Source organism: Lepidothrix coronata, unplaced genomic scaffold, assembly GCF_001604755.1.
Source record: "Lepidothrix coronata isolate B3197 unplaced genomic scaffold, Lepidothrix_coronata-1.0 Scaffold0, whole genome shotgun sequence".
NCBI classification, from domain to species: domain Eukaryota; kingdom Metazoa; phylum Chordata; class Aves; order Passeriformes; family Pipridae; genus Lepidothrix; species Lepidothrix coronata.
The window spans coordinates 18,967,293-18,991,616 of NW_016690180.1; the positions used below are offsets into that span (position 1 = coordinate 18,967,293).

Sequence of the window (24,324 nt, forward strand, 5' to 3'; positions counted from 1 at the left end):
CAGGCCTTAGAAAAATTTCAGTAATATAAGTACACTTTGTTATGTAAGAGTGTGACAGCACCTATGCTAAGAGGTAGTTCAAGTTGAACTAGTCGGTAATGTTTGGTTTTTAATTTCTCCATGCCACAGATGTTGGACCTGTGCTTGGAACCAGAGTTCAAGAACAGCTGGGAAAAGAAGTACGTCCTGCACTTGATGCAGCTCTGACAATGGCAGGAGGTAAAGATGTCCTTTTTTTTTGTTGCCATGGTAAAACAGGCATTATCTTTCTAGCGCACGGCATGGGATAACTTTATGCAGTACCATGAGTCAGCTCATCCTTCTACATGCCTTGATGTTTCTTTTAAACTGAGGATTTCAGATATTTTAGGGTTTATAAATATATTTAAAGGCTAAATCAAGATTTATGTGCTGTTGTTGATATTTAATTTCACCAGTCATTGAAGAGAGATGAAATCCGATTTCCCTGCTCCAGGTTGTTGTCCCTTTCTGTTGGATATAAGGGAGACTAGGAGAACTGTCCTCTTAGAGCTGTCCATAGGTATTTGCAGGTTAGTCTTCAACAGGTCAGGGAATGAACTACAATGTCCTTGTCCTGTACACCGCCAAGCTTATTATGAGAGTGCTATCCAGCATTTCTTCATTGTATCTTTGAGTTTAGCCTTGCTCACACTTAGTTCTTTCTCCCTCTGGAGGAAATATTCCTTTATTATTTTTTCCATTTAAGGCTTGTTTTTTTCAGGAATCAGGTAGAGCTTATAGAAAAAAGGGAAAGACACCCAAGAACTTGAGTCACTTTGGTTTTGTTTTATTTTTTTTTTTAACCATTAATTCTTTCTCATTCACTTGTCATCGTTCTCCTTTTTTGCTTTATTTCTCTTATTTGTCTTGAAGTCAAAGTGGAAAGGGCTATCAAAGGTAAAAAATACGGTAAAACCTTGTGTTGTGTGAAGTGCACTTTACTTTTGTAACTTGTTTTTTAGTTGTGTCTGTGTGGTTCTTTGTGTACTAAACACCTGTTCAGTGTTTGGGTTTTTTTTCATTTTGTTCTGTTTATTTGGTGTGATTGGGATAAAATCTAAAGCCAGTGCTGAACTCTTATTAATGCTTGGCTGATGCAACATGATCTCCTTACCTTTCATCTTGCAGCTGCATAATTTGTGATTTAGATTATAATCAAAATACTGAAAATACTGTTTTGTGGATATGGGCTTTCTTCCAATTTCTAATGACCACGTGTTAAAGTTCTTTACTGAAATCACTGAGTAAGGAGAGGTAGGGAAAAGGTATAAAAGAGTAATCTGGGAAGTGGATGGAATCTCAATGAAAATAGCCTGAGCGGATTCATTTCTTTGTAAGAAAGCATGAGTGATGTATTTTTATGTGCAAAAAGTACATATTCTGTGCTAGAGGGTTTTTTTGGGAGGGAGGCAGGATTATTTAGATCAGTATTGTTAAGAATATCGTAGCATTTATGCATGTGCACTTTCTTTTCATATCTGTGTCTATGGTCTGCTTTCTAACTAAAGTGTTTTTTAAAAAATTTCCCATCCTTGCAGCCATCAGAGAAACGAAGGAAGCACTGGAAAATGTGAGTGTCTCTGTAGAGGTTCTGCAGGAGGGAACAGAGAGGCTTCATGCAAACTTGACGGATGTTAAAACACATCTCAGCAACACCCTCAATGACTCCGCGTGCAATGCGGCTCAGGCCGCCTCAACGTGCAATATCATCAGGAATTCATTAAGTCAACTGAACATCAATGCCAATTTTAGTGGGGTAAGATTTTATAATGTTTTTCAGACTCTTAGAGCGTGATTGCCTTGAGCAAGCCCGGTAGTGTTTCTGCAGCTTCGTGGCTTGGTGTGTGCTGTCACTTGTCAGATAAGTGACCTTCCCTTATTCTGTGTTTCTGGGTAATTCCAGTCACTGTTTTCATCTTCTCTGTAGAAGAGGATAAAATGTGTGTCAAGCAGCTATGTTAAAGTGCTGCTCTGGGCAGTGAAATAACCTGCCCTCCCAAAAATGCTGAGGTTAAGCTTTGCTTTTGTACAGCAGAGGTTTCAGGAGTGTGTTAGAAAGATTCTGCTACAAATCATTTTAGTTTCTTTACCCTCTCTCCTAACTGTGAAATATTTACTAAATTAGCTACTTCATGTGACTCAGGCATGTTTTTTGCTTCCTAGTTGCCAGGAGTGAGCTCACAGCTTGCAAAGGTCAATGATGTCCTTAAAATAGACCTTTCTAGTCTCGTTCAAAAGGTATGTTTCTTGACAGACTTGTAAACTCTTATTTAATAATCTGGGATACTTGTGAATCACTTGTTTTCCCTTGGTTTCTCAAGCAGAATTCTTGTGTTCCCACCTTGTCCTGCTTTGTGGTGGATGTCTCTCATTATTCCATTGTTTGGCCAAGATATAATACTTGAAAACATGAATGTAATGCTTTGTATCTCCAGGATACTACAGGTCAAAAATGTCTGTGAATTGTCAGGTTGAAAGAACAATCCTAAAAAACCAAAAAGGCAGAAACATGGATCCAATAGCATGTTCTGTTTTTTTGTTCAAGCTAAAGAAATAAAAACCCCCTATGCTCTCCTGATTAGTTTTATTGTATTGAAATACTTGTTCTAAATTCCTAATGTACATACTTGACATTAAATCTGGTGCAATGGACAAAGTGTAATTACTATTAGTATTTTTGCAGGACTTTCCACAAAACACAATGATTTTCACCTAGAAAAAAAAAATTACTTAGTTTGGGCAGTTGAAAAATCTAGGAATCTGAAAACATTTTCTAGGAATAGAGGGCACTTTCTGGAACCAAAATGTCTCCAGGCCCTTAGACCCCTGCATGCTTTTGAAGTGATCAGGCTTGCAGGGAGTAAGGATTCAAGCATCTCCTTTCTGTCCAGATAAGCTGCTCAGCTTTGTTCCCATGGCTTAGACACTTTCTTTTGCCTTGTCACTGAAGAAAGCATCACCCCATCTTTAGAGGCAGTTGGATTTCATTGTCTGTAACATGCATTTCATGTTTGGAAGGCATGGACTTGGAAAGGGGAGGCGTTTGGCTGGTACACAGTAACTCCTTTCACTTACTGAATTTTCATATGTGCATTCTTGGTCTGACAGGCAACAAAGTTTGAGGTCATTGTAACTGATTCATGTATATTTAAATTTAGCTTTTTTTTTTTCAAGGAATATTCTGAAGAGCAAACTGAATCTGAAATATACTTAGAGTTCCTATTTTACTTTCATCTTTTCTAACGTGTAGTGATAAAAATGTATTTTTCATAGTTTTATCACATACATTTTCGTACATGTATACTTTTGATCCTTGAATAAAAGGAAAAAAATTGCAAGCAATTTGACAACGAGAAACGTGCTCTGATCTTTCCAACTTTTATTCTTAGGGCTATGCAGCTTTTAATGATACTCCAGACTTAGTGGTGAATCAAACCAGGAACATTTTATCAGGTGAGGACTGTCTTTTCACTTTGATTAATGTTTTTGTTTTCTTTTATTGATAATATATTTTCTTGGCTAAAGATCATTAAAAGATTAACTTCTTTTTTTTTAAATCTGGTGCTAGAAAAAAAACATAGAAGGCAACTGTGTCTTAATGAGGACCCAAAATTAAATCTAAAAATAGGCCATATGGTATATTATGGAGGTGTTTTATCTGTTAGGCTTTTTAGTCACGAGAAATCTTGGGATCCCAACTTCACACTGGCACTTTATTTGGTTGAAAGGCTAATTTTCCTTGACTGATGTGTTTATGACATATTTAGGAGTGTGATGTTAAAAAACCTGAACCTGCCTGCAGTTGTTTTAAAATGTAGTGGATGGCAAAGGGAAGGTAAAAATATGCTTTTAAGGATAATTTAAATGGCTGTCTTAATTGTTCTATTACTTGGGCTTTACACTTTTTAGTCTTTGACCATACCTGTATGGTAGTATAGTGTATGTATACTAATCTGTTTTAATTTTTGTTCTTGCATTGTGGACCTGTTCTACATTATATAAGCAGCTGTTCCTTGTAAGTTTTTCTGTTCTTTTTCTTCCCCTCCTGGGCAAAATGAAGGACAGTATAGATACGAGCATAGTGTACTGTGTGAACTTGCCTAAAATGAGCCAGTTTTAGAAAACCAATGTTATACTTGTCATTAGGAAACCTAGAGCAGATTTACTCATTTTCAGTATCTGCTGCTATGTGTAAACACAGACAAGCCATCTTAATTTACCTATTTATAAATTTTTTGAGTTTGTTTGCACTAAACTGAGTTTGAGTTACAAAGCATATAAATGGATTTACTAGAAAAAAATGCATTTATTTATAAACTTTTAAAAAAGAATGATTTGTTACGTGGTTGATTTGAAGAGTAAACATCAAAACAGATGATCTTGTTTGAGAATAGAAGGTGTTGTCTGCTACCAAATTGCAACCTGTAGTTATACATCCTGCTGTTCCAAGTATGTTTCAAGTTGAAAGAAGGGGGAGAGTGTAGAGAAACTGCATTTTACACATAGGGTGTATAACAAGTGAATTAATCATGTGTCTGTAAATCTAAATATTGTATATCTAAACTGTAAGTATAGGGTAGCATGTTTGTTCATTATCTGAGGGAAAAATGGATTAATTGATCGTTACCTCAAGAGTGTTGCTCATTAATTGGAAAGAATTTATTTAAGTAATCTCCTTTAATACGGTTGAAAAGAACTAGTATAGATTCTCAATATAAGCAGTATAATTTCTTTCACAGTGTTGTATTCCCAAGGCATGGAGTTTAAATAGATTTTGATCTTCTCCTTCATAAACTTAGTGGCTAATTGTCTTGATCAGTGTTACCATTTGCAATATTGCATGAAAAGGAAGATTTAAGCTGGCTAGATAAAAAGGTGACACGTTCATTATAATGAAAGGCAAGAGGAAGAACTCTGGCTCGACTTCTACATCTTTCATCATTAAACTGAATGCTAAAAACAAAGTGTGCGTTTTAAAATGCCATTGTGTTACTTCAAAGCTTGATGTTTTTGTTGCCTGCTTGTCTCTTCCTCACACGTGTCTTCATGGCTTGCTTGTTACATGTGGCAAATGGCTTAATAGCATTTTATAATGCATACATGGAATGTAAATTTCCTCTATGGATCTGTAACAGTGCAATATGTATATTCTTTTAGATATCAAAAGCGTGCTGGAATCCATTGGTTCAAATATTACTACCTTCACAAAAGCGCTCCCTGTTCAGAAGATTTTAGATGATTTGATGGTATATCTTACACAGAGTGAGGCATATGTTCAAGATTATTTTCCACTAGTGGAGCAGTATGATTTCTACAGGTATGTACATGAAATAAGGCAGGAGTGAAGTGTTACCTGTTGTTAATACTTTTTAATAGTTTAGTGGTCTATAAAGGCAAGTAAACTATTAATGATGAACACAGTGAAACAGAGATGCTATAAGGCATGCTATGTTTGTTACTGGCATTTTGGTAAAGGGCAAAAATGCAGCTAATCAACATCTGTGTGCTGTTCCACCACAGAGCAGGAGGTAGTTTCTACTCTAGGCCTTCATGTCTTTTTCAGGAAGGATAGAGGTAGGTAGATGTCAAAGATGTAACACCTAAAGGAAATCAATTGTTCTATAATGCCAGGGTGACTTTTTAGTTAGGGCTTGTTTTCACTGAGTTGCGGGTAAGTTGTGAGGGCATAGGACCACAGAGACCTTGCAGCCAATCCTTGTTATTGCACCCTTTTTACCACAGGGGAGTAGCAGGGATTCTGCCTCACACCTGCAAATCTGTGCTCACCCGTGTGTGTCCCTGCTGGTGTAGCACTTGTCCTTGCAAATGCCTGGGTTAACTGTACATTGAGAGGAACATACTCTTTCTGTTTGAGACTTGGTGACTCTTACAGTTGAGTAATCTTGTATTTTGAAGCATAGAGCTTTTTATTTCCTACCTTTGTCCAGATTTAGTCATTTCTGTCGTCAAGCTCATCAGATTCTCCCTACATTTTGTTTGACTCTTCGGTTGATTTTATAATTGATAATTGCTTTTATCTTTGTGTCCTAATCAGTTTCACTGCTACAGACTGTGTGTTGATGGCTTTAATGCAGTGTTAAATAAAAGTGAGCAGAAGACTGAACTTCTAGAACCCTTTTTAGAACCTTACCTTTAGCCCATTCCTTATCTGACAGTTTTTGTGGTGAGCCTTAATTTGACAAATTTTGTCAGTATTTTCTTTGAAGCTCACATAGCATTTAACCAAATAAATATATTGTTTTATTCTGCTACTGGAGAATATATCTCATCTAAATTGACACTTAAATGCATGTTTTTGTCTAACCTAATGATACTTCAAGTACAAATGAGGCCAACAAGCCTGTAGTTGTTTAAATTATTTTCTATCCATTCCTTTCTTAATTACAGGTGCCTTATTTGCAGTTCTTAATAAATATCCTCTTACAAATATGCCTGTCAGCATTAATGGCTTTCTTTTTATTAGCTGTGCATGTTCATTACAGTATTTCTTTTACAGAATTTTCTCTACAGAGGTACAGGGAGGAAAAAAGGGAACTTAAAAATATAAGTGACAACAGAAGAGAAAAAGAAGTGCAGAGGAAATTGGGAGAGGATTAAAGGCTAGAATGTGATATATAATGTATGAATAAATAGATGTCCTCGAGCTATGTGGACAGATAGACCTGTTGTGTGATGTATTTAATAAAAATTAAAGTTCATTTCCTATCCAAGATCTTTCTCCTCATCAAGTTCTGTTAACTGTTCCAATCACTGAAAGCATTCCACACAATGCCTAGGGTTTTGCAGCCTAAAATATAGTTATTTACAATTACAAACCTAACACAGTGTGCAAAAAGTTAGTAAGCCTTGCAGTAAGAGCAACTGTGTACTTAATGACTGATGGCCAGTCCACATTCATAAATTTCTCCATTGCTTCTTGAATAAATTACTGTTTGAACATCTGCTTCTTCTGAGTCATTATTTGCTCCACTTGGAGCACTTTGATGCTTCAGCACAGTCCACCTGCAGTAACTGGTGTTGGGGACACCTTGTTCCTGTGGTGCCTGTTCCCCAGTCCTTCAGCAGCAGCTGCCTGTAATCCAGCAATAACCATGTTCTGGCCCAAAATACACACTAGTGTAGTGAATGCTTGTTTTTGTTGCTAGCATTTGTTGCTCAGACAGATCCACAAGTGGGCCAGTTGGGAATATAGTATTGCATGATGTTCTCTGCAGGTGTCCAGCGTGTTCTTTGCATGAAAATAACAAAAAACTTCATCTTTTATTCCTCAGGTGGCTGGGGTGTCTCATTCTGTGCTGCATGGTGGTCCTCATTCTGGTCTTTTACTATCTTGGATTGCTATGTGGCACCTGTGGTTATGATAAACATGCTTCTCCAACAACCAGAGGCTGTATCTCCAACACTGGAGGAAACTTTCTTATGGCGTAAGTTTCACTTACATGGGAAAAACGAACTAAGTGTACCTGTAGAAAGTTGGTTTGGTTGATTTTGGAGGACATAAAAAACAATCTGGTTTGTTACCTATCTATATCTGCTGAGAAAAAGTAGGAATAAATATTGATCTCACATACTCGAGGGACTTGGGGATTTTGGGTTGCTCTTTCATTGAGGATCATAGCTGAAGGATAAAACTTCTGAATCTACTGTTCTAAGGCGAGTGTTTTAGCTAATGAATTTCTGTGTAAGCCCCTTTGGGAACTGGAAAAACTGGGAACAGATAATTGAAAATAAAAGGAGAAGGTCATAGCTTTTTAGTGCACTTGAGCATTTGCTCAAAATTAAAAAGCCATGCGAGGAGACCAGAGACACTTGATTTTCTCAGAGCATTTCAGAAGGTTTGGGGTTGAAAAGTGCCTAGTAGTGGATTAATGTTGTTTCTGCTGAGTGCAGGAGAAGATTGCACCTGAAACCTTCCTAAAACATTTTTGGGAGCACAAGGCTAAAGAGTTGAATTTAAAAAAGAAAATTGTATGGTTTTGTGGCTCTTAAATGTAATTCTTAAAACAGTTTGCACGCCCAATGCAAATGCGAGCATTTTAGATGCACTTTAGCTGAAGACTTTACAGTGCTGAAACATTTGTTTCAGAGGACAAGAACATATTTGGAAAACAGAAGTATTTCAACTGTCTATCAGTTTTCCTATCTCTGTTATAATTCCTAACTGTTGGCCTCACTGTTGCCCCAAGTGTGTGTCTGTGTGTGTATAAAATGTTCTTAAAAAACAAAAACTTATTCAACTTATTTCTTTTTCAGAGGAGTTGGATTCAGTTTTCTTTTCTCCTGGGTGCTGATGACTGTAGTGGTGCTCACTTTTGTCACAGGTGGAAATGTAGAAAAACTGGTCTGTGAGCCCTTTGAAGATAAAAATTTATTCAAGGTGAAGTTATTCATGTTATTAAAAAATTATTAGGATCCCAGTGAGTCCCAATGGTCTTGTCAGCTCTGTATGGCATATTATTTTTTATAGGACACTTTAAGTGAGTTTGGATCTGGTTTTACTTTCTCCTTACATACCAAATAGAGACATTCATCCTTTCTTGGTTTAATTTGCTTTGCAGTGTAAGTACTGCATGCCTGTGTTCCTTTGGAGACAGATTTTTCTGATTCAGCTTTCCTCAGTGATGGGAAGTTTGAATATTCACTTTCTGCACCAGAGTTTGAATTTGCTGTTATTATATTTTCATTAGTGGGTGATAAGCTTAGTGTGGGTATGTGTCAAAAGACCACATATGAACAAGTACATGAAGAAACTTGGAATTATAGTAACGTTACTGAATTTTGTCTTCTAGGTTTTGGATACACCTTACTTACTAAATCAGCAATGGAAAAACTATCTTGCTGGCATCCTCTTTAAAAACCCAAATGTTAACTTGACTTTTGAAAAAGTGTACAGGTATTAAAATTATGATTAAGATTTAATTCATTTCATATTTAATTCACTTTTAGTTCATTCATTTTACACATACTGATTTGGTGGTATCTTCCATGCTTCGTTTTCCAGGCACATCCAAAAATCACACATGTTCCAGAAGACATTCCGATTTTCTAGTGAATCACTAGCAAAAGCAATTTTCTCCCATGTATGAGTTATTAGAGGTAGTCTTAGCATAATATTGTATGGTGATTCTGGTCAAACTCTTTGATAAAATATTTTGCATCTTTGAGACAACTGTTAATTACTTTTCTTGTAGTCTTAGCTTCAAAAAATACAGCCAGTATTTTTTTTCTAAAGGATTGATTTTCTTAGAATAAGAAAAAATCATTAATCATTCTTTTAATACTTGGTCCTCCAGGTGGTTTTTAGACTGATCTGTGTATTTGTGGTTTTTTTAGTGATTGCAAGGAAAACAAAGGAATTTATACTTCCCTTCACCTGGAATACCTGTTCAATATCAATGAGTTTCTAAATATTAGTATGGTAAGTAAAGAAACTATGAGTGAGTGCATGATTGTTTCTGAAGGACGTTTTCTCTCAAAACATTGTACAGTGTGTCCTGGTTTTATGAGATTTTTGTTTTTATATACAAAGCATCCTTCAAGGAGTCAAGAACTGTCCAAGCTAATCTGAAAAAAGAGGTCTAGTTACAAATAAGATGATTTTTACCAGTCTTAGCGGTCCATGTGCTTTTTTTTATGGGTGCTGATTAATGTTGGTTTTAACTTTGAAGCTTGCATAGAAGGAAGGTTGAAGTCTAGTGTCTTCCAAAGGCTGCTTATGGTGTTTTAATGACAGTCTTCTTTTTATGTAAATGCCTGTCTTGGTGCGTTCTCTTCTGATTACAGTCAGATTTGTGTTGATCTAGGATATGATATACTGTGGTCTTAAGAATGGTTGGAAGGGGTTGGGATTAAATAATCTTTTCAGTTAAGCTCTAATAATCCATGACTGCACTGTCATTACATGACTGTAGTAATTTTGGGATTGCCTGTAGTACCTGTCTTCATTACAGCAACCCCTCAGGGATACATGTTCTGTACTGCCAGGCACTGAACCCACACTTAACAGACAGAGTCCCTGTCCCAAATAATGTTCTTAAGGATAACGTTTCCTGGAGGGATGTTAGTCTCTCTCTTAGGAGGGACTAGCATTTATTCAGGGAAGCCTGCTTAAAACAGAACGGAAGGCAAGTAATTCATTGGTATGAAAGAGGCATAGATAGGTTAGAACTTGTCATGACTGGGTGCTGTGGATACTGCAGGGAAGGGAAGAACATTACCACCAACATTACCTGGTGGATTCTATTAAAGTTAATTAAATTAAACTGATGTAAGCAAAAGTCAGTGCATGCTTTTCCGTGGAAATGAGTCATCACCAAAAGCAAGATGCTTTGGGCAGGGGCTATAGCAGAATATGTACTGGTTGCAAACTACTTTTATGCTTTCTTTTGTTTCCCTCTCAGTATACAGAAGATGTGGCACTTAAAATTGAACATATTCAGATAAACCTCAGCAAAATCATTCTGCTGGATGAAATTGGGAAGGAGAATCTTCTGAATTTCAGCTCTTCAGGAATAGATGGGATAGACTTTTCAGCATATTTGACAGAGGTGAGACTGTAGTCAACCAGAGACATGACTGGGACAAAGTATAAAATGAAATATTTCTTTAACTATGGGCAAAACAGAAAAATCTGCTTTTGTGTGAAAGGCCATATTTTGAAGGATAATAGAAGTTGGGGAAAAAAAGCACTTCAGAAGTTAAGGTCAGTAAATGTTGAAAGAAATAAAGAGTAAACAGAGTAGGTAGTATAGTTAAGTACAAACTGTGTAAATGCAATAACAACACACTCCTTTTCTCACTGTTCACATCTTGTTTCAGATCAATAAAAGTGTTACCAAGGTTGATCTTCTCTCCTTTGCTAATGACTTAGAAGCAAGAGCAGACCAGCTGGTAAGTTTAATTCAATAATAAAGTAATACATAAGATGTATCATTTTTATATCATATAAGTATAAATACATGGCAAAGTAGACTTTCTGTGGGAGAATTATTGTACTTTAGGCACTTACATACATTGTGCACTGTCATGTAAGGAAAAACTTTCTAGAACAGTGTTTCCTATGAGTTGTATTTTAGATGTTGCTAATTATTGATTTTTGTATGCTGTTGTACAGTTTCTGCTTTGGAAGTCTGTTTTCTTAAATTGCACTGTTTGCTTAAGAACTGAGGGGAATACTCCATTTCAGTATTTCCTGTTATGCTCTCTACATTTTCAGGTCCGAGAGAGAAGAAAAATGGGTTAGATCATGATGGAAAAGATGGTTTGAATTAATTTTCTTTCAGTTAGTGAGCGGAAGACTTTGCAATCAGTGATGATATTTATACTGTGGCAGCTCATAAGAGCTCTAGTGAGAACTGGGGCTGCATTGTGGAGGGAGAATGCACAAAAGAAACCCTGTCTTCTCTGAAGGGGTTTTTGAAAGCAGACACATGGAGAATGGTCAGAGGGTACTGCTACAACATTTCCCACAAATGAATCAATCTGCAAGTGGCACAGATCCATGTTAATGGATAGTGACTATTCAGTTGATACGTTTGTATGCATGTCAAGGTCGTTTTGTACTCATTTTTCAAAATTAAAGTCATGGTTTGGACAGTGGCCCCAGACAGATTCCTGCTTGCAATGCAGGAGGAAGAGTTACACTGCACACATACTACAATTGGTTGGATCACTAAGGGACACAGCAGAGGGAGACCGCGTTGTTTGGAATTTATCAGATATCCATCTGTCCTTCCTCCAGGGAAAGGAGGGCACCAGTGGAAGCCCCTGCTTTGTTTACTTCAGCTTTTTGCATAATTTGTGCACACCTGTTGCTGGTTTTGGTTTTCTGTTTTTTGTTGGGTTTTTTTTGTTGGTGGTTGGGGCTTTTTTCTGCTTCATGTGCACTTGTGTCAAGGTCAGGTGCTCCTGGAGATTTCCTGTATTGTAGTTAGCAAGTTCTCCAAGCACCATCGCTGAGCTGCACATTGCCTGCTTACCCATGTAGATTGCGTGCTAACTTGGGCACATACCAATATCTTTGGCCACACTTTACTTCAATTTCCAGTTTTTGCTGTGCCATTTGGAAGGTTATACAGGTGAGGTGGTTTTGTTGTTGATTTGGGGCTATTTTACAAGTGAAAACTGGAGTTCTTCAAACATGTTAACATAGAGTTGCCCCTGAGATATGTTCTGCATAGTTTCATAAAGGAAAATATATTGTCCTGGTAGGCTGTTTTCATTATTTTTTATAGTAGTAGAATCTTAAGGAAGCAATAGAATTGAGAATAGATCAGATAGAGTAATTCTTCATATAAAAGACAAATGCAGTAGTAAATGTGTTCACTATAACAGTGTATGTTTTTATTTCTTCCTTGTGATGCTATTTAATGTAATCTATTAAATGTCTAAAAAAAGCCCAAAACCAAGCCAAAACCACAGCGATACAATGTATTACAGACATTAGATTATTAGAAAATGATACTGGTTTCCACAGATATTTTATAATCCCACTTTGTTATTAGTGATAGATCTTAGAGTAATCAATTAAAAAATAAACTAAAACCTTTTTGAATTCATGCTTACATGAACATTTCCCAGTAAGCAAACACATCTCTGAGCATTGAGGTCTGCCATTATTACACTTCCAAAGTTAACAGTGTGTATTCGGTGTATATGCAAGGAGCCAAGTGGTTTTGCCACCAAAAGAAAATGGAAAATAGATTTATTTCTGGGAGTAAAACGTAATTTTTAGTGTTTTGCAACGAGCATGAGCTCCAGACAGGCATTTGGGCTTGAAAATCAGGGCACAAACTCAAATCTTCTGACTGAAAGGCAGGAGCCACAGAAATGGAAAATACCCGTCACAGGCATCTTTCCAAGTTGCTGGCTGAAAATATCTATATTTCTGTGCCTCTCAGAAAGCAGAGGATGCCTCAGGGTGATGTCCACATTGCCAAAACAAAAGCAAGTACCCATGACTGAGAGATGCTCGTCCCAGCTGGGGCGCAGTGCTGCGGGGTTCTTGCAGTGAGGTCTGGCTTGTGGCAACTGCTAGGGAGGTGTGCTCACTCTTCTGTATTTAAAATTACTTAGTGCACCATGTGAAAATTCCCTTCAGTTAAATCTGTGCTGATAATGTTGTAGCCAGAAAAGCGAGGTGATATATCTGGTTTGGTTGTTGAGGCTTGAATTATTAATACGGTGATTATTTTCCCCTCCTTGTGTTGAGGAATTCAGTTTGCCATATCCCATTTTTAGCATGAGCTGTTCTGGAGTGGATGGGTATAATGTGCAACTTTCTTTGGTTTTTGCTTTGTTGGGAAGCTTTGAGATTACTGAACAATACCGCATAATTGCATTTTTTGCAGCCAAAAGGAGCACTGGAAAATGCCTTAAAAGGACACGCAAACAGCATTCGGATGATTCATAACCAGCAAGTTGTTCCACTAGAGCAAGCTATGGTAAAAACATGAAAGTAATATTGAAACATTTGTAGAAAATATGAATCTCTAAATCTCTTAAATAAAGGTTAGAAAGCTGGACTTGCATTAGCACAGATTGTGTCAGTGAAGAGTAATCTGACTAAAGTATGTGTTTAATAAATAGTTTTCCTACTTGTAATACTACTGTTTTATAATACTGTTTAAAATCATGACCTTTTTCTTCACTATTTCTTTCTGTAGCTACTTGTGGTTATATATGAATAAAAGAGGAAGCAGGGGAGAACTTTACAAAGCTCTAACCCGAAATCACTCGTTTTCTTTTTTGCTTGCCATTTGTCTTCAGTAATAAAGGCAGTTACCACTTTCACACTTTATTTCTTGGAGTTAGCACTCACCTAACAGAACTGCAAACTCTCGAGAGTAGCATTTAGAGCCAAAGTGTTTTTTTTTATTGATGCTCTGAAAGATGTCTAAGGGCTGCTTCTGCCTGATTTTGCCAAACATGGATTTGTATAGTATCAAGCTGTGAATCTCCTACCTGCTTGATGTTGCTTCTTCCTCTACATAACATGAAGACCTTTAATTTATCCTGGCATCTGATACAGTATTTCTGCCCCTATCAAAGCCGACTTGTAGAAAAACATTAGGTCTTCTGGTCCACTCTGATTCTATGCTGTTCTTTCCTAATTAACTCCTAATTATTTTCATCTCTTTTTTCTTTTACAAAAACTGACTGTCAAGAAATATGTTAAAGCTAGGGTAAGTGCTTTTTCCCTTCAGAAACTGCACAGTATAGAATTCTCTGAACACTTGGTTCTGATTTTAACTGTTCTGTCCTCCCTCCAGCTAAATCTTACTGAGTTTGTTGGATCTAACTCTAGTTAAGTCAGTGCTGTTGGCGAAATACTGATTAAACCCACAATGTATTCATTTTAATGCAGTTGTTACTGTTATACATAGTGTGATACTTAGTATTAATAACAAAATAATCCATAGAAGATCAAAGCATTAATATAATATTAAACCAGGTGTGCTCATACCTGTAGTAATGACTTGAAGCTTCTTTTCTCCCCTCTTTTCCAATAGAGCACTTTAAACCAGAGCATTAGGTTACTGAAGAAAACATCATCTGAACTTATGGTAAGCTTCTCTTTCTGGCAGCAGGAACATTTTTGTGTTTTAAATCCTTTCGCCACATATGCAGGGCATATATTTTCAGTGCAGTTTTCTTCTATTTACAGCTGTTCTGTTACTGTGAGAGATTGTAATGTATTGAGGTAGTAACAAGGAGTTAGATATCTCTTCTGCACAAAAAGGGGAAAAAAATGAATGGTTGAGGTGTTTTTTGGAGAATGACTTGTAAACTGAGTTGTCACATGATAAAATAGGCTTCAGTACAGTTCTGTATAGTGTGCTTATTCATTTTCCTCAAAATGTAGGTTTATTGTTTTTCTAGAATCCTTGACTGCAAAACTTGGGGGGAACGACCAAGAAACAAAATGCAAGAGTACAACTGACAAGAGAGAGCTTTATGATTCACATCCTTAACCACCTCTTGTTCCATGTTCAGCTCCCACTGGGCTCTCTTTCATTAGATGGTACTTGTTAACTCCCTGCTCCTGCAGCAGCATCCTCACTGTGGGAACCTGGGTCTGTATAGAGGCTTCCCCAGGGCAGCCCAGGTTTCCTCTCTAGGTAGCAACTGCTGCCTGCATCACAGTGAGACCAGCTGGCTCCATGCTCTGCCAGAGAGTGAGGCCAACAGGACAGTTACTTTTCTGGCAGCAAAGCTTTCTGTTCCCACTAGCCTGCCTTGGCTCTGGTAGCAAGAATCTAGGCACATTAACATGGTCATAGTTACAACAGCTTTGTGGGTCATACCTACCTCAGTGCTTCCCATTGCAGTTTTCACCCATCCACAGCAGCAGACCAGTTAGATATCTTTTAGAGTCTGTGATTTGAGTCTGGGTGGGGAGATAAGAAACCATAAAATAAAGTGTTGATAAGAAAGGGATCATATTTGACATCTCTACATTTTCAGGCTCTGTGTGCACTGTTCTTTGTGTGTGTACTTTGAAAGACTTTATGGGGTTGTACATATATTGAAAAAGCATCTCAGTCCTTTAGGTTATTGAATAGGGGCATATTCTGGCTGTATAGATTCCTACTGTAGTCATCAAGAGTTGTTGTGATAGTATATGGCTTAGTGTTTTCTTCCTGTGCACCATGTGTGTCTGTAGTGCATATACAGGCATTGATGAAACTATTTCTACACTTAAAGAAAAGAAAGAGAGTGGAAGATAAAACAGATCCTAGTATATAAATTAGTTATGTAGTTTCCAGGAAAAGATACTAGTCTTAACCACTGATACAGGCCTTTTTTAGTACTGAGAGAATTTTGTCAGATGATCATGAATCCTTAGGCAGGCTCATGTTCTGTCTAGAATTGCATGTTTTGTCAGATTTTGACAAGACAGTGACACTGGTTCATTAAGAGAGCAGGTCCTGACAATGGCTCCAGAGCCATTGCAACAGCCTGAAAAGGATTTATTTATATTAAACACCATCTCTTCCTCTCCAGGTTAAGGTGAAAAATGTCATTAGTGCTGTTAATGCTGCCCAGTTTCTCATAAATAACAACGCTTCTCAAGTTATTGTCCAGGTAAGCTTTATTTGATCAAAGTACATTAATTTGATGTCATGGAGGTAGAGGTTAACTTGCTTTTGTTCTCTTTTATCTGGTCCTAGGAGACAAAAAAGTACATGGATACCATAGTTGGCTACTTCGAGCAATACACTGAGTGGGTCAAGGAGTCGGTAAGGTGCATTTACTTAATTGAGAAAAGCTATGTTTAAAAAAAAACATAATAAAGCTAAATATAATAATAATAATACCACCAAAATGTTACTTTTGGTATGTTCTATAATTTCAGGTTTTAATACATTTGTATTTAGTATCAGTGAGAAAGATGGTCTCGTAGAGTTTTGTTGGGTTTGCAGAATAGAAATGAAGAGCTGTGTTGGTTGGAATGCAGTGCACATTTAACAGTGTTGTTTTCAGGGCTAGCCTGAAATCTACCATTTGTAGCAATACTGCACTGAGTTTCACCTGCATAGTTCAAATTGATGTCATTAGCATCTTGTTTTAAACTTCTCTCTTCAGCTGCAGGCTTTGAGAAAGTAAGCTGATGTTTAAAAGATGTTCAGATGGTAGCATATCCCACTGGTATTTATTTTGAATTTGGGTAGGGTGAGGCATAACAATTTAGTAAAATTTAACTGTAAGCAAGTTTCGAGATTCTTATTTTATTCTGTTAGATATTGTGTTTTTTTAAAATCTTTCTTTCAGATTGCCATGGAAGTAGCAGCATGCAAACCTATTGCCAACGTGATAGATACAGCAGTAGATATTTTTTTATGCAGCTATATAACCGATTCTGTGGTAAGAAACATTTTATGTTACTCAAAATTGGGGTATCAAGTGGGAAATTCTTTTAATGTACATCTGTGTGTAATTATTCCAGCTAGACTATTCTGAAGTAAAATAATAAGGTATCACATACCAAGTTATGTAAGGAAAATGTTCTGATCTGGATCAAGTCCAAAGACAAACCAGTGCTGGACTTGTTTTAGGTTTTCATTAAACTTCAGCTTGTATTAGCAAGAATTCTGTAAAATCAACTGATTCTGTACCACCTTGAAGTGGAAAAGCAGAAAGGTCTGAAGTTTCAGCTGTAACCATTTCTAACTTACGGGATTGGAGTGGGAGCAGAAAGTGAGTGGAAAATACCAAGGGAAAACTTTCTCAAGTATCTTTCCTGGAATCTAGAAAACCTAAATGAGGTTTTATCACTTGACTTGTAGCAGACAGATCTTGATTAGTTTCTGTATGTTGGGGACTTGGAGCATGACTTGTAGCAGTATATAAGGGCAATATTGGCTTTTTCATCTTGCCAAGAGAGCTTGGAAAGAGGGCAGCATGTATTAAAAGTAAAGCAAGCAACCATGTGCCTGGAAAGTACCTAAAATGTCTCCTAGCTATTACTTAGCTTTATGGCACATTGAGCTGGGTCCTAATCGTACCAGCAGTAAATATGTGCAAGCTGTCAAAGGCAAAGCACTCTAACCTTGATAATGCTTAACTAAGTAATGCTTAATCTTGGTAATGCTTAACTATGAAAACCTCTTAACCTGCTGGAATCATGTTGTACTCATTGATTAGTTCATACGTTATAGAGCTTCTGTTCTCCTTTGTGGTAAGAGATGACCCATGATTTTCCCTCACAATAGAACTTAGCTGAGTCACTTGGAAGTCAAAATCCCTCCAGCCAATACAAATCAAATTTGAAAAATCATCATTTTAACATCAGGTTATAACTCAGTTCAACTGTATGATAATGAAATTAGTTACACAAACAGGGCTTCAATTAACAAGTTATAAAGTACCTTGAGAAAGTGCTGTGAACTCATTTTGACAAGAATTGCAAGAAAGATGGTTTAAATATCAAGGAAAAAACCCAACGTGGCTAGTAAATTAAGAGTGAGATGGGAAGTTGCTTTCTAGCCCACAGCTGAGTATATTAAAATAACTTCTTAGGCCACTATGGCCCTGTAGCTTTGAGCAACTTTGGCCATATTTCTGTTTGGTTACATTTGTAAGATTGGTCGTGTTCTTAGGTTGGCTCACACTGACAGTGGAGGATGCTTTATGTGCCATGTTCCACACTGGTGTAAAGGAGCTCAGACAGACCATCAGACTGGTGCCACTAATTTCTTCTGTGTTCTGGGAACAGTGGTTCAGACATCAAGCAGGGGTTCATTACTTTTCTGGTTAATTTTCTCCATGATCTTTTTTTTCCTTGATTTTGTTTTGTTTCAGAATACCTTCTGGTTTGGTTTGGGAGGCTCTTCAATGTTTTTAATTCCTGCCATAATTTTTGCTGTAAAACTCTCTAAATACTATCGTAGAATGGATACAGAGGATGTGTATGATGAGTAAGTATATACTCCTAAATAAACTAAATGGCAAATGGATTAAAATGTTTTTTCTAGTGTTTCATGTGAAGGCTCTATAATCCTTAAACCTGCGCTGACAGAGCAGACGCTCATGTTCCTGGGAAATGCTGCTGGTTTGGGTCGGTGCCTGCAAAGTGCTTCATGCAGTTGGCCTTTGGGGCCCATGACTCTGCAGATAGTGCTGGCTCTGACCTTGAGAAATTTATTTCAGGATGAGGTCTTCAGGGCTTCATGAGCAATGTTTATATAAATAAGTTCCAAATGTGCAAGTTATTAGCTCTGCTAAGTAACCTGTTAAGGTGTATTATGCCTGATTTGTAATCTCCTTGAATTAATGATTTGCTTTCTTGCTGTCTTAGTTATTCCTAACCAGTCTTTCCTTTTTCAATTGCAGTTCCTCTGTCTCAGGGACTTGGCATTTTACTTTATGATAACTATTCTTACGTATTTTCCCATCAGTTTTGTTTTTACTGTTTTCTTTTCTGCTCTTTGTTTTGTTCATCGTTTATGTAGCCTGTGCACTGCATTTCTCACATTTCATACTGGTCATTTTTCATGGCACATTCACAAGTCAGTAGAGCAGAAACAGTTGTGTACAGCTAAAATTACTCACTTATTACTGTCTGGTTAATTACTCCTCCTTTTCTGTGTTTTTTAGTGTCGAAACTATACCCATGAAAACGTAAGACATTTTTGCTGATATTTGCTAAAATTATTTTATTAATGTGGGAGGGTTTATATTTTTAATGTAACTTGTTACTTCTAAAGAGGTAACGTGTTCTGTTTCACCAGACTTTATAGATTATATTAGAGTATCCAACTCAACAAGAATAGAAAAATAATTAATTGATTTTTTGAGAATATAAAAATATTTTAAAATGTAAAATTATAATTATGCCATAACTCCAGAAAGTTACAAAGGAAAAATTATATTCTATTGTACAGACACAGTTTATCTTTGCATATCATACCATCACCCATGTATGTCTTAGAAGCCATACTGTACATAGTGCATCTTATAGTTAACATGGTTTTTCTTGGTGTATTTATTTTATTACAGTACAGAAAATGGTAATAATGGTTATCATAAAGAGCATTTATATGGTATACACAATCCTGTTTTTACAAGGTAAACCAAGTCTGAAACTGCATGCCTTCATGTGTCCTTACTTAAGCTACTCTTTTAATCATCTGTTCAATTTTCTGCATGCTTTAAAGTGAATCATTTAGTTTTCTTTGGTTTTTTGCATGATTATTCACTATAACAAATGCTGTATGATTTATATTTCTCAAATATTCTTTACATAACAGCAGACACTGTAGTAATTTCCTGCAGCTTAACAAAGGAATTGCCTATATTTGATCTTAAAATCCATGTAATTAGGTATTTAGCTAGCACAGTGGGTAGTCCTAAATTGACAAACCTATTAAAATACTCTGATAGCAGTTGAATGTGATAGGCTGGGATGCATTTGTACTCTTGAGTAATTTTATTTTTTAAATGGTGAGAAGGGCTTTTCCTGTGCAGAAGGCAGGTGATTCAGGTATGCAGAAAGCATGAACATAGAAAATGGGTGTTTCTGTATGGGTAGGACTAGAATGTAACATCACAAAACAAGAAGTTCAAGTTATGTGTAAAAAGAGGAGATTTGGGTTCTTTTCTGCCTCTGCAACAACCATGCCATAAAACTTAAGCTAGCTGTGAGAATTTCAGTTTCCATAGGGATAACATAGGATGTCCCACAACTTCAGTATTTGGCTTTGCAGACTTTGCAAGTTGCATAAGGAAGGATCAAATTTATGATGGAAATCTGTAGCTCACTGTGCTTTAACTTGCAACTTCATAACTGAAAGTCTAGGTTGAGTATTTGCAGAGAAGATATAACCACTCTTAAATAATGGGTAAATACCAAGAGAGCTCAGAGTTTGGGTCTTGCCAGATTTTATGGCTGCATCCAATGATGATAATGATTATTATTAGTAGTAGTATTCAAAACTGTATTTTAGAATAATTATTTACTGACCAGATCTTGATTCCACATCTCATTCTGAAGGAGTTTTTAGTGATATTTATGATCACAATTTTTGTGGTCTGTTCTGCAACTAAAGGGTACTTACTCTCTAAATTAACTGACAAGGTGTTTAATTCTAAAGTACTGTCCACTGTCATATCTATTTTTAAGAACTTTCAGTACTGTACATAAGAGGAAACTAATAATTGCTCAGGCATTAGAAGTCCCTTTCTGATCTTTGAATCTTTAGTGTGGATATTAATACTCTTGAGGTTCATATCATGTTTTATTGTGGTATTTCAGTCGTTGATGAATAGGTAATTGTGTTCCTGATTAACCTAAAAATGACTAGCATAAAATGTTTTACACGAAGATCCACTAGTTCAGTCCTGACTTCCTTTTCCTAAATTCTGAGTTACTTAAAATGGGCTTCCGTAATAAAATTTAAACATTCAGTTTGAAGCAGTGCTGGCTTCTGATCTGCTGAGATAATTTGAAAAACTGCTAATTATGGCATACATGCTTTGAATTTCTCAATATGGAATTCCCATATGAATAAAGTCTTGGTTTTAATTTTCATTTCAGCATACTCTTCACTTTTATCCTTGATTTTTTTTGATTTCCTACAAATTATTTTTGGAGATGCTTTGAGGGATACAACTTTGAATAGATCTCTGTACACCGGTACTTTTGCAGGTTTAAAGAATCCCATAGGGTTGGGATTTTTTTTTTGGCCTTCAAAATCAGGAAAGAGAGGCAAATATTTTTATAACACTAAGATATGTAAGTACAAGTGAGAGGTCTTTGAGGTCTGTGTGTCTCACACAAGGGGTTTTCATATACATATCAAAGATACAAATAACCTTAAATGCAGCCACCATTTTTGTGAGAGCAAAACAGGAGGTTTAAGTTTAAGGAGGATTAAGTTTGCAAAGGAATGGTGTTGGATAGGCGATCCAGGCATTTCTTTCTCTCATGAAACAAAGGTAACCAGAAAGGTTGATGGAGAGAACCATGAATCTATTTCCTCTTGTTTGAAGAATGCTTGACTGAATGGGTAAAAGACTGAGAAGAGTCTGTGCCAACTGAGCTGGTCTCACCTTAGTTAGACAGAGTATTTCTGTTCCATTTGTGACCAAAAGAAAATGATGGGTTTGGTTTCTGTTTTTTTTCCTTGTACAGCTCTGTGGAACAGTGGTAACACATACTGGAAACGTTAAGGGGTAAGTAATAAGCTTTTTAAGTCAATTCTTGGTCTATTACTACTTTATTTTTAAGAAAGCTGCTCTGATTTCTGTAACTCTCTAAGGTGCTCTAAGGTTTAAAAATAAAAAACTTTTTCAACCATATTCAGGTTCATATGAAAATCTGTGCCTTCATTCTGTTTAAATGACATTAAAATTTTATCTTTATCAATTTTTTATCAGATTTTCCTGAATTGTTTTTGTTATTATTTCCAGGCTATGTAAATGAGGCTCAAGATTCTTCTACGGGAGCATATCATTATTCTTCCAAGTGTATTGACATTTCCATTCATCTGACGAATCCTGAGCCATTTGTTTTATGTCAGCTGTACTGTAAATCCCAAATATACTATTGAATGTTATGCCATAATCTACTGTACAGAATATTTTGAGATCAGGGCACTGCCTCTCAAATACCACTGTTCAAGGCTTGAATAAAAATGTTTTCTGTTTTTTACTTTTTTTACACTGGGCTTTGTACCTTACATCACAGTATATAAATTAATTAGATAACAGCCTTTGCCTAGGAATTCTCTGACAGTTGTTCAAGTTCTTATCTTAAATTGTTGATTTGTGTTAAATACAGTACATACACGTTTACATAAAAATACATTTTGTATACAGAGACTTTTGTATATACATTTTTCTTAAAACTTCTAAGTGTTTAGTTAAGATTTTAATATTGTATAATACTCTACACAAATGAATTTACCAGCATGATCAGTGTTGCTATTTGGTGCTCTTGAATGACCACATTGGACTAAATTTGAATTTTAATGGGTTCCACAGTGTCTCTTTGTGCATCTGAAAAGTTCAGTTGTAGTTTTGTTTTCTTCCTCTTTTTTTTTTTTTTTTTAAATTATTTAATATTTAGCGGGTTTTGCAGTATAGACCTAAAAAAAACTTTTTGGAGAAGTTTGTTTTTAAACTTTGAGATGGGGGGGGTTGGGGGTGTGGGGGTTGCATAATATAGTGAAAAAGCTAAGCTTTCTAGAGTTCAGTAGTACTCAAAAAGAGCATGAGGGATGTCCTATGTTGGCAATTTTTAGAATGCTTTACATTCTCTGTCTTCCTTTTCCTCTTTGACACCCACTTCTGTAACGTCCTTAATGGTATCACTGTGACTCTTTTGGGGGCAATGATACTATTCTTGCTAAATAATTTTAAACTGTGATTTCCAATGTTAAAATTCAAATATGTTTAGCAATGGAGTTAACATTTGTGCTACTAAGAGTTACAGCCTTGAATTTAGGCAAACAGTTGCATTGCTGAGTTAGTTAACAACAGAACTCATCAAAAGGCCAAAAGTATGTATGTTACCGGTCTAAAATGTTTTGGCAGGTGAAGTAGTTGGATATATTGATCTAAAATAATCTCTTCATATATCAGTATTGTCAACTTCGTTTCCAGCAAGGTTCATTATGTTGAAGTAGGGTTAATTCTGTAAGTCATTCTTGTAATTTCAAAGAAATGCTTGAAAAGTGATACAAGTCTTTAATCCAGAATAACCTTAAATTTTTAATTTTTACATCATAAATGGAAACATTTCTAATTGACAGTATGTAGCATATGTGTATATGTAATGTTCAGAACTGCAGATTTTTAAAAGTTTCTATTTTTAATTTGAGAAAATGTTCCCAGTTCATTTAAATAAAAAAGAACTTGCTTAACTACCTGATGTTTGATTCTCACTTGTTTTGTTGTGTAGACCTGTCTCAGAAGAGTTGCACTGAGTTAAAATCTTAGGAAAATTTATTTTTTTACCCTGAATAAAAATTTCTGCTGTATTTGACTTTTATTTTTGGAGCAGGATGGACTGAAAGAACATTGACTCTGGGTGAGGGAGCTTCCAACTTCCACAAAGGATCTGAATTCTGCAAAGATGGTAGGATTCAAGCTAATGAGTTGTGGAGTATATCCATATAACCTGTTTCTGTAGCCCTGACAGGAGAATTAAACATTTGCTAGTTCTTCAGCTCCCATAGTTCACTGCTGGCATTCTAGCTTACCTTGTAAAAGGGCAGTTGTTTTCTACTGATACAAGAGACCATGAGCTCTTTCATCTGAAGCACAGGCAGACAGAGGACACAAAGTCAGATGGGAGTGAGACAAACACTTGGCAGTAACCTAGTAGCTGTAATATGTAAATATACTGTAATCAAAGTTTTGGTATTTATCCTTATCCTTGTAATTTATTTGTTTTCATGATTAAACTTGAAAACTTTGAGAACAAGTGATCTGAAAGTGGTATAAAGTAACTTTTAAGTTGTTTTAAACTCTTTAGCAGTTATTAGAATGAGACAGATGTCTTTAGTTTCTTATCTAAGAACTGTCAATGCTGTTGTGCATAACAAAGTGCAAACAATACAGTTGTTTGTCAAATATTATGAGGCATTTGAGTGCTTGCAATAGGGATTTGAAATCCTTGAAATTAAGTGTGAGGTGGCCAAGGGGATTCTTCTCTCTGGCTGGCTGAAGGGTAAGAAGACTCCCTAGAAAACAACTAAGAGTGAATTATAAGTCTTCAGTAGGTTTGTACCATTGTTGTCCCTAGATTTGGCTGGAGAGCCACACCCTACCTTGATA

General features: G+C 36.3%; 1 protein-coding gene across 15 annotated transcripts in view; it reads left to right on the forward strand.

The window, feature by feature from the left end:
• The window catches only part of PROM1 (prominin 1), a 61,758-nt gene extending 38,344 nt beyond the window's left edge, over positions 1 to 23,414 (forward strand). For 3 of the 15 annotated variants that reach the window (XM_017804487.1, XM_017804540.1, XM_017804497.1), the window contains 23 exons: positions 130 to 219; positions 1,560 to 1,777; positions 2,185 to 2,259; positions 3,411 to 3,474; positions 4,028 to 4,036; positions 5,179 to 5,338; positions 7,314 to 7,466; positions 8,296 to 8,419; positions 8,832 to 8,935; positions 9,376 to 9,460; positions 10,443 to 10,589; positions 10,861 to 10,932; positions 13,392 to 13,484; positions 14,208 to 14,225; positions 14,553 to 14,606; positions 16,048 to 16,128; positions 16,215 to 16,283; positions 16,816 to 16,908; positions 18,346 to 18,461; positions 19,141 to 19,164; positions 19,543 to 19,611; positions 21,677 to 21,717; positions 21,955 to 23,414. In XM_017804487.1, the coding sequence (XP_017659976.1) occupies positions 130 to 219; positions 1,560 to 1,777; positions 2,185 to 2,259; positions 3,411 to 3,474; positions 4,028 to 4,036; positions 5,179 to 5,338; positions 7,314 to 7,466; positions 8,296 to 8,419; positions 8,832 to 8,935; positions 9,376 to 9,460; positions 10,443 to 10,589; positions 10,861 to 10,932; positions 13,392 to 13,484; positions 14,208 to 14,225; positions 14,553 to 14,606; positions 16,048 to 16,128; positions 16,215 to 16,283; positions 16,816 to 16,908; positions 18,346 to 18,461; positions 19,141 to 19,164; positions 19,543 to 19,611; positions 21,677 to 21,695 (1,937 nt within the window). In that variant the 3' untranslated portion in view covers positions 21,696 to 21,717; positions 21,955 to 23,414. The other 12 variants (XM_017804513.1, XM_017804602.1, XM_017804554.1 and 9 more) reach the window with 9 other exon arrangements.
• Positions 23,415 to 24,324: the final 910 nt, after the last annotated feature.